Source organism: Sordaria macrospora, chromosome 1 (assembly GCF_033870435.1).
Source record: "Sordaria macrospora chromosome 1, complete sequence".
In the NCBI taxonomy this organism is placed as follows: domain Eukaryota; kingdom Fungi; phylum Ascomycota; class Sordariomycetes; order Sordariales; family Sordariaceae; genus Sordaria; species Sordaria macrospora.
In genome coordinates, this window is record NC_089371.1 from 7,979,017 (window position 1) to 7,989,138 (window position 10,122).

Here is a 10,122-nt window from a genome sequence, read left to right on the forward strand (position 1 = left end):
GCTGCTGCTGCTTTTCCCACCTCCTCCGGTGGACAATATATCGTCGTCTATCTGTTTTGTGTTACATAAAATAGTTGATTCCCGGTGGCGGTTTGGGCGCGCCTTTCTCTCTCCCCTTCCCGCTAGCAAAGTGATTTTCAAATCCTGTCCAGAACGCCGCAACAAAATCCCAATGCTCTGCCCTCTTCTGCTCCGATCCGATGGATGTTGGTGGTGGTGTTTATGTGTTGTAACATTCGATGCAAATGAGGTTGTATCTTGAATGTGTCGCTCATCTAAAAGAAGATCTGGGACGTTTGCTTCCTCGATTCTTGTGAGGGAGGCAGGCACACCCATCGTTCGTTTTTCTTTTGTCGTTCCGTCGCTTGTGCCACCGGACATTATTTCGGACTGACTGGTGGCCTTGATGATCTTCCCAAACAAACACGGTCAAGCCGGTATCGACCGAAAGGGGAGCGGGCATAACGAACCGAAAAAGAATTCCAACCAATTAACCGTAGTATAGCATCGTATCGTGTGTCTTCTGCTGAAAAATCTCTAATTCGTACGTCTTTTGTCGTCCATCGTCTAGAGAAGACGCAAACGCCGTGGCTGGCTGGCTGGCCGATTCCCAAAAAAGAAAATGAGATCGATCCGCTTTAGCCACGGCCACGGCCGCGACCGCGACCCATTCCCCTTCCTCTGCCACGGCCACCACGGCCACCTCTGCCGGCGGCGCTGCGGTCCGCTTCCTTTCTCGCCTTGTTCTTGGGCTTCACGGAGTCGTCGACTAGCAATGTATCGAGCGGCAGGGAATCGGGGAGGATGAAGTAACGGATCGTCGAGCCCCTGTTAGGATTTCCAACACAGTTAGTGATGTCCCCTCCACCAAAATGAAAGCGCCACTCCTCCTCTAATCTCGCCCGACGACCTGACTTACCTGATGTTCATGGCATCCAAAGCCACAGCGTCCTGGCCCTTGGGGGTCATCTTGACGTTGCGAAGCGCAGTGTCCATGCGGGGTGTGACCGAGGCGATAGTGCCGTGTACAATTGTGCCGTTCTTCAACTCAATCGTCACCGTCTCGTTGGCGCATTTCATCAAAAATCTGTAGTGTTGAAGCAACGGGATTCCATTTCGTCAGCCTGGTGCCCTTGGTGTTCTGTTTCTAGTAGAGCAGCATGGACGCGCGCGAACACGGGCTGGCAGCCTTGAAGGCGAGGATTCAAAGCTCAGCATGCGTCGTGCAAGAGAATGGGATTGAGGATCGGGTGGGATGGGATGGGGAGGTATTGGGTGGATGTAGCGAAAGCATCAGGAAGCAAGGAGAAGTCTTACCTGACCAGCTTCATCTTGGCTTATTTGGACGACGCGTAGCTGAATATGTGTTGTATTGAATTGGTGGTGACGAGGTCTCGATTATCAGCTTAGGTTGTTACTTTATCAGTCAATTAACAGTCGCGACGGGAGAAGGCTTGTCGAGCTTCCTTGGACGCTTGGACAACCATCCAGGCGTCAGGGTGGAGCGGGTAGCCTGCCGTCACTTCGCGCCAAGACATAGCTCGTGTCCAGTCACGTGCGGCGAAACGAAAAGGATAACCAGCGGCCGAAACCCCTAACCCTAGAAGTCATCGTCTCGGTTGTCTATTGTCCGCCGACGCCTAATCTGTTCATGTGCCGAGTTGAGCAACCAAACCACTGGGTACACAAGCCATATGAGATATCTATCATGCCAAATAACAGACATTTGTTTACCTTGCCTTTTGCCCAGAAGCTGTAGCTATAATTGCACAAGTCATGATGCTTCATGGCAGGCTGAGGACATGGAACGAACAGCGGGCTTACAGCCTCCAACTGCCCATCCTTTTATCTTGTACAGAATGGATAAAAGGGTCTATATGTAAATGCCATCGTCGCTCAACTCCAACACGAAAGCACACCCAAAGAATATTTACAGGATGCCATGGTAGCTTCGCTAAAGTGACTCTCGCATGCACGCCCTGAGTGTAGTCGTTTCCTGCCCAGTCGCTGGGATATTCACTTATCCTTGTCGTTCTCATTCTCCGAAACCTTCTCCCACTCATCCTCCGTGCTGACGCTGCTCTTAGCGCCCAGGCTCGGTGTCTCGTCGACCACTCTGTGCTTCAGTTCTCCAACCGGCTGGATGGGCTCAACCACATGGCTGACCGCCTCTGCAATTGACTCCTGCTTCGTGAGGCTAGCTGTTGATGTAGCTGCTTCCACTTCTGTCTCGCTGTCTTCCGATGTGGCTGGAGCCGGCGCTGCTTCTTTGGCTCTTCTCGCCTTTTCTTCTTCTTGGATTTGGTGCACCTTCAGTTCCGCCGCAAACCAGTTGATGGATACCCAAAGTCCACCGCAAAGGGCTGAGAGAATCACAAAGTGGATGCTCCACGTCGCAAAGAGGAGGCACGCCAGGACGATTTGCAGAGCGGCAAAGGTGACGTTTGTCGCAATAAGGAGGGTGGGAGTCGGCCCCGGAGTGAAGATCGACTCCCAGAGGTTTGTGGCGAAGGACGTCATTGGGAACGTTGGGCTGGCGCTATGCCGGTGATAAAGAGCTTGATCGGGAGAGTATAGCGAGTAGAGAGAAACTCTTGTTCTCGATTCGTGAACGGTGCGCCTTGGAAGCGATAGGGACAAACGAAGAGACAAACGCGCGGTGATAGTCAATTGTTCGTAGCGTGTGCTATACTTGACGAGAGAGTCAGTTACGGCCTTGCAACCTTTATAGATGATGGAGGACAGAAGGCGGGGGACGGATGGAGGATGTGTAGCTCAGCCCGGCAAAGCCCATAGGGCCGATGAGCCGGTCACCCGCTGAGAAACAGGGCCATGGTTGCCAGATCACAAGACACGGTTGGCCTTCAACTACTGACCTATTCTAATTGTGAAAGGTGGCCTTTGATGGCTCTGACACGTATCGTTTATTGCAGGCTACCACCGGTGCAACGAAATAGAAAATTGTCGCAGAAGGTGATCGTTGTAGATCAGATGGAAATATGCGCGGTATGCAGCAATCGATACCAGAGGTCTGGGCGTGCGTAAACGGCGTGCGTAAAGTATGGTGGCCAGCTGGGAGTGCAGCACTTGAGTGAGGCAATTAAAGAAAACAATGTTTGGGAGAGAAGGATATGGTCCGAGAAGCGGAGGTATTGTGATGATTGTCAAATTAGTTTGGCAGTGTCGCGAGTCTGGTAACTCTTGCCCGAATTCCAGTTCATGGCAGAGGTTCGTGACGTGACGACTGGACGGCGGGGAAGGTGTGGAAGCTCGAATGGACATGGTGGGGTATTTCTAGGTATCCACATTTCCAGGCTGACGGGGTGGGCCTGGGCCAGGAACGGAGCTCAACTTCAGGCTCCACTATTATCCCTCTTGAGAAAGAAGCCTAACCCACGAAGCCATCACGGACTCTCAAACATCATGTCCAAACCCCCATGTCTGGCAACAAAACACGTCAATAGTAGAGACTGAATCCTCAATGAAAGGTGCCGTAAGTTACCGGGGCGAGCTCTCATGCTGATGATACTCACGAGGTTGCAGCGAAGACTACCGAATCAGTCAACAGTCTTGAGCAACCACTATCTACTCAAGGCAGTGTAGTACTTCTGAAGATATATTGATGGACATGGGGTCTAGTTTCCAACTGGCAGTACCGTCGTTTGACATACGTATTACCACGAGTGTCCTGCCCAGGATGGGTGATGAGGACACTTATGTCTAGAGATGCTCTGCGATAAGGAAGCGTGTAAGTCACTAACAACTTTTTATGGCTCAAGGCTTGACATCCGTTAGGGTCCATACCATGCTACTAACACTTTTCAGCAAGACACCTTCGGTGATGCATCACTTCCTCGGCAATGGAAACAAGCTCAGACTATCACAGACGAAGTAACACTCAGGTGGCTCCTGATGACTTTAGCTTTCCCAGGCATATATAACTTGCAGAATGTTCGCAAAATAAGCCTAACCTGGCCAGTCCCATGTCGCTCTCTTCGGTGACGAGATGCCGACTACAAACCGTGATTTACCTTGCAACAATGTTAGAGGCACGTTGGTCAGAGTCTATCGCATTCCGATGTTTTGTTAAAATTGACTTTGAGGTGTTCACTTGTTTTTTTCTTCGTAAGGTAAATGCAAATCCTGAATATCTACTTCCAGATTCTCAACCTCGTTGAGAAAAGTTCTTGGATAATTCGGGAGAAACTGCTTGTTCTACCTGTTCGCAAATGTAATAAAATAGTTGGGAATGTTAGTGTCAAAGTGCCAACCGCACCGGATATGCTGCATGAGTACAACTTCGAGGAAAATGGGCTTCCGATGCCTGCTTTATCATGACCAGTCCCGCACGAGTTCCCTTGCATTTCATGCACGAGGGCTCAACTCATAGGCTTTTCTTGCTTCCAAGCTTGGGCATAATGAGTAGAGCACGGTTTCTAGCAATCTGTTCAGATGTTGATGATCCGCAGATTCCTATAAAAGTCCCAAGCCCCCCCCTTTTTCCCCCCTTCCCTTCTCATTCTTTACGGCATCATTCCAAGAAACGTACAACAGTCATCCCCATACCATCTTACCTGCTTAACCAAATATTCAGGTATCTACGAGATTACCGACCAGGAAGCCTCACTTCACAATAGGTAGGTGCGCGTCAACCACCATACAGTCGTTTACTCCTGAAACTTTAGCCAAACACATAAACAAAACGCAAAGATATTTCCTCATACCATTGTCTTCTTCAGGCAAGTACTGTCAGTGTATCACAAACTCAGCAGACCATCAAAGAATCAAGAGAACAGCACCTACACTCGCCTCAAAATGTCTTCACAAGAGACCCAGTCCAACGGGCCCGGCGCCCCTTCGTTTTCCGCCCGTCTACAAGCAGCAGCCGCCCTGACAACCATTCTCTCGCTCCACAAAATCCCACATTCCTTCATTGGCGGCTTTGCGTTCAACTTGCTCGGCACCTCCCGCTCCACCCTCGACATCGATCTGATCATCGAGGACTCTGCCTTCTCTCCCGACCCTCCCAGTGCAAACACTCCGAAACCGCCCAAATCCCCCGAGCCCATCCATCTCATCCGACAACTGCTCGTCGACTCGGATGAAAGATTCAGTTTGGTCGGGGGCGGCCTCATCCCGAAACTCGTCTTCACGGCACAAACGGAGGCGAAGAAGAGCCCGGTCCCCGTCCCCGTCGAAACGCTTCGCGCCGACTCCCTCGGTTTGCCTCGACATCTCCGTCAAGATATGACTGTATGCGGAATCTCCGTCCTTCCTCCTCGGTTTCTCCTCCTCACCAAAATCAAACGCCGCACCAAATTTTTGGGGAGCGACTGGCCCAAGTCGGTCGAGCGGTTCAAGTCCGACGAAGGGGACATCAAATATTTATTGAAGTGGCTGGCCAACGAGAACGAGAAGGTGGATTTTAAGGGGTATTATCATGGTAGTACAGGAGCCAAAGTCTATGACGATGAGTCCACGAAAGCTGTGGACAACTTGGTCCAAAAGGTTGGAGAGTTGGTTCGGATTTGGAGGGGGAAGGGGGAGGACGAGCTGGAGACGCTGGAGGACTTGGAGAAAGTACTGGAGGAGGAGGACTGGAAGAGGGGTTTGGAGCTAAGCGATAGCCACTACTAGCTTTTCTATTTTCCATCAATATTGAATTGACACATATAACGCGTTTGTGGGGAGCTTCAAAAGGAATACGTGTGTTATGGCCGACGTCGAAGGTTGCAGTTCAGGTGTAAGTGATAAACTGATAGCGACGACCGAATTTGGAAAGGTTCGGTCCAATGATGATGGATATTTGGTGAGACGCTAGGCAATATTGGATTTAGCCTGCCAAGAAGCTCAACGTCAAGCACAGCATCTCCCTGCCTGCCCTGGCTCACTCCCACGAGAACTCCAACAACTGCTTCCATTTCACTTTCGTCCCGTCTGCTTCACTCCTTCCATTTCACCTCAAACGACAGACCTATTGAGGGGAGCTCTAGATTTTTCGTCTCGACCTATCTGCCTGATGCCCCGCCACTTCCCCTACAAAATGCCGCCTTCCCCAGCTTTTATTTGAAATCGAACCAGAGGTGGTTCTTGCAACCCCGCAACAACTCCTGTCAGCAGCATCACTTCCATTCTTTGGCACCGCAGCATCGGTTTTGACGCCCACTGCGTAATATTTGTCCTTAGTTCTCCTCCATACCTCCTGCGGTTTACCTCCAACACTTTGGGTTTCTGAGGCGCCGTGCTCACCCTTACCGTCGTTCTTGCACCGTCTAAGCCGACTGGATGGTCACTAGGCTTGGTCAACGGAAGACGGCGTGGATGTGATAGACTCACTTTGTGTTCACTGAGCAAAGTCCGCCATGACAGCTACCAACCTCGCAGGATGCGACGATATAAGCGTGTCACCGGAAAGAAATCTCGGAAAAATCATGGGGAAGCTTGGGTCAACGGCCCCCGAAAAGCAGACAGCCATTTGCGAGCTGTCGCGACCGCTGACACTTCTCGACCTTCCGAATGATATTTTGGAACTGATTTTGAAAGAGATACCGAGTGTTCGATCGTGAAATCTTGCTTCCTCCCATTTACTAACCAATACATGCGATTAATAGATCAAAAACAACAGTGATTTAACGGCGCTTGCCCGCACACACTCGGTCATGTTCGACGTCGCAATACCTGCTATATACTCGAGTTTTGTCATCCGTTGGCCGGATAGCAATAGTACTCGGTCCGATACACCAACCGTCAACGCTCCAACATCAGGTTTATCGACCCTCTGTCGAAATACGGACGTTTCTTTCGCTGCGATCATGACAGACAAGCCTGGGAGATCCGCAAGATTCGGCGGTAACAACTATGCAGAACACATCAAAAAGTTCTCCATCAAAGATGGACCCATACAATGCATTGAAAACTACGTCATCACCAAGCCGGACGGAAAAATGGTTAACACTCTGGTAGCATCGGCAGTCGCGAAGATGACGAACCTTGAGTCATTCAAGTGGGACATGTCGACCGGAGTCCTGTCTGACAACTTTATGGCGTTGGCTTCTCTCAGTGGTTGGCCAAACCTCGAATCCAGCAAGCTCAAAAGTGTTTGGATTAGGTGGCACGACACTTCCGAAGTGTCCCCCAACCCATTGCGTTCGACGTCCCCCGACCCATGGGGTTTGACCGATATTCCAGTTCCGCTGCCGACAGTTCAGGCGGGTAGTGTGATGACACCTATCGGCTGTAAGCCACCTAATTATGCCACGTACGATGGATCACAATCTACGTCAGGATACTCGCAATGCAGCTACGAGTATCCAACATTCAGTATTCTACCGCCTCTCAAAAGCCTGACGGTGTTAAATGTCGAAGAGCCAGCCTATTGGGACGAGATGGCGAACTTGATCGAACGGTCCAAGGACACTCTGGAGGAGCTCAGAGTAGGACTCTCACCACGAGTACAAGGGAGGAATTTCTTTATGGCATGGGATGGATCGACCCTCAAGCAGGTAGATCATCATGCAAAATGGCCAGGTGAATGTACCATTGGCGAGAGACGCTTAGGTGGTGTATTGGGCGTCCTGGTCGGCAAGATCGTCCGAAACGAAGAAGCACGGCACTACTGAAGTTTCGCACTCGGCGACAAATTCATCTGCCCAGCAAACACCTGTTTTCGAGTTGTCAAACCATCAGGCCTTTAAACCAGCATCGCCATCAGCATCTGCAAACGGAATATCGGCAAAATCAAGCCTGGATGAGATTCAGCTGTGTGATGGAAAGCTAAAGCTACGTGTCCTTGAGCTTGAACGAATGGCCTTGTCAATGTACGTACTGAGGTACGCATTTGACTGGTCAGTGCTGACAAGTTTGACGATCCTGCATTGTTTACACCAAGAGACAGTACGGGTGTTATTGCGAAGGCAGTTCCGACCCGAGCTTGTGATTCCTGACGTTGAGTCATATTTGGGTACATCAAGGGTCTCTCCAGCCTGTCTACGATACAAGCTCTCATTGAAGAAGATCCACACAGATATTGCCACTCCTGCTCTGATAGAGTTCATCAAGGAAACTCTCGCCCCAAACTGACTGGAAACTCTTTATCTACAGGATACGAGGTTGAACGGCCCCCCATCTCTAGTAACACTTCCAAAGATCTTCAAGGCAATCAAAGTACACCTTTCCAGCTTGCGCGCATTACTCCTCCACAACTTCAATCCCACTCCCCGTTCTAGCCGACCGCAATTGCGTGCTTGGTCACTTACATCCAATACGGTCCGCTTCATCACCTGCGGGGAAATGGTCAAGTTGAGGCAACTTTCTGTCTCGCTAAATTTCTCTGCTTGGGTATGTTCAACTGTGTCGTTCTGTGCATCCTAGGATTTCCTGTTCATTGCATACTAACAAAGCTACTATCACAGCATCAATTCCTCCAAGGCCTTCATAACATGCCCCAACTCCACGCAATCGACATTCCACACATCGCCGAATACGTCAAATCCAGTCAACGCCCGGACGAGCTACCCAAGTATATTGCCGACACGCTTACTCTGCGGCCCGATGTCCGTCCAAAATGAGACGGTATCCGCAATACCTGCTTCGAGTTCTGGGAGCATCGCGGAGGAGATACCGACCACAGGTCAAGCGTCTTAGAAGCTGATTCCCCAGCTGCACCTCCCGAAAACGTGGGAGATAACGGGGTCAATGGAGAGCTCGGTAACAATCACTGGCCGTTCGAGAGTAACAATAGCTACAATAGTGAGACTGACGAAGACGACAATACTGGCGGAACTGAGCAAGACGGATTTCACATAGTCAATGATGATGATCACTTGGTGCACGGTGCGTCAAGCGATTCAGAGGATAGTGATAATGATGACAATGCCGGGGAAGAAGAAGACGGTTTTTGCGAGCCTGAGGGATAGGTGGTAATTCGTATCAAGAAGGTACCCTTTCCGGGGGACAGGGTTGGGATTATCAGGGCAAGGCATGTGAAGCTGTGATATAAGGGAAGATCTGGGTTATCTAGGAGGTCGTAGATGGTTTTCACTTAAAAAAAAGATCTGGAGGGCAGATATCGAGGCAAGACTGGTTGCAAATTAGACCAGATACAGATGCCAAAGTGTTCTTGAAAAACGGACGGAGCATGGACGGTCCAATACGCCTGGCTTTGACTAGCAAAGGCTGTCGCAGAGCAGCTAAGGAATCACAAAGTATTAGAGATACATTAGACACAGTCCATCAGGGACACTTCTAGTTACAAAATGCCGAGAGAATGAGCTGAAAGCAATAATCAAATCGCTTCGATGCGTTGTGTACTGAAATCAACATGTTCCGTCTTAGACCCTTTGAAATGCGACTATAGCGAGCTTGTTACTCTGCGAGACTCTCCTAAGACGGTCCGTATTCATCCTGTCGGAGTCATAATGTTGAATGCTGCTAGCAGTCATATCGTGAAATGAACTCAAAGAACCACTTACTGTGCTCACCATAGCTGACAATAGACTTTCGGGATACCTGTTTCAGATAACCTACGTCCTTGTATTGCTTGCCCTCCTCTCCTGTCTGTCCCTTTCCCTCGCTATTGTTATTATCATCACGATCTCAAGATGGAACCCCTCGCTTTTTTGCCCAAAAGACATGTTCATTACTGCATGCAAGACCGGTTGGCTGGCCGGCAAATAAGCAGCAGTTCTGTCTTGTGATATCTAGTTGTCTGGGACAAGCATTCACAGAGCAGGCAGAGCAAACAAAATGTTATCCTTCTCGCGTCCCAAGCTTCTCAGTGCGCCAACCAAGTAATCGAACATTATGGTACCCACGCACGTACGTGCGCACGCATGCACACACATCCGTCTCACTTCTCACATCACCTCATTCACAATCCGTTTTCAATTAACCTTAGACGACCAACCAACCACACACGCACGACGGGAGCAGTTGAGCTGGCATGTCATTCGAATCAACCAAAAGGACCGACTGGTGCACGAAATACGAAGAAGGAAGGGAAGAGGGAAGAAGGAACAAATAAAAATGATCAAAAAGGGAGACAAAAGTGCAAAAAAAAGAGGTCCAATGTGGCCACAAAGGGGGTCGAACCCAGAGTCTGCTGCCCCGGCAGAGGGAGTATGC

The 10,122-nt window shown here is 50.0% G+C and overlaps 3 protein-coding genes across 3 annotated transcripts; 1 reads left to right on the top strand and 2 right to left on the bottom strand.

The window, feature by feature from the left end:
• Positions 1 to 42: 42 nt before the first annotated feature.
• SMAC4_00442 (uncharacterized protein) lies at positions 43 to 1,455 on the bottom strand. The gene is made up of 3 exons (XM_003351847.2): positions 1,318 to 1,455; positions 920 to 1,087; positions 43 to 828 (listed from the first exon to the last, which is right to left on the bottom strand). The coding sequence occupies exons 1-3, from the start codon at positions 1,329 to 1,331 to the stop codon at positions 639 to 641; spliced, it is 372 nt and encodes a 123-aa protein (XP_003351895.1). The 5' UTR covers positions 1,332 to 1,455; the 3' UTR covers positions 43 to 638.
• A 561-nt stretch (positions 1,456 to 2,016) lies between these two features.
• Positions 2,017 to 2,520, bottom strand: SMAC4_00443 (uncharacterized protein; the record flags this gene model as incomplete). Its single annotated transcript, XM_003351848.1, has 1 exon — positions 2,017 to 2,520. The coding sequence occupies one exon, from the start codon at positions 2,518 to 2,520 to the stop codon at positions 2,017 to 2,019; it is 504 nt and encodes a 167-aa protein (XP_003351896.1).
• Positions 2,521 to 4,815: 2,295 nt separating this feature from the next.
• On the top strand, positions 4,816 to 6,095 carry SMAC4_00444 (uncharacterized protein; the record flags this gene model as incomplete). The annotated part of the gene is made up of 1 exon (XM_003351849.2): positions 4,816 to 6,095. One exon carries the CDS (start codon positions 4,816 to 4,818, stop codon positions 5,635 to 5,637), a length of 822 nt encoding a protein of 273 aa, XP_003351897.1. The 3' UTR covers positions 5,638 to 6,095.
• Between the last annotated feature and the right edge of the window lie 4,027 nt (positions 6,096 to 10,122).

Bases quoted from the DNA above. Each gene is read 5' to 3' on its own strand.
- SMAC4_00442 (XM_003351847.2), bottom strand. The intron at 829-919 runs GTAAGTCAGGTC...AAATCCTAACAG, and splicing joins TTGGATGCCATGAACATCAG to GGGCTCGACGATCCGTTACT.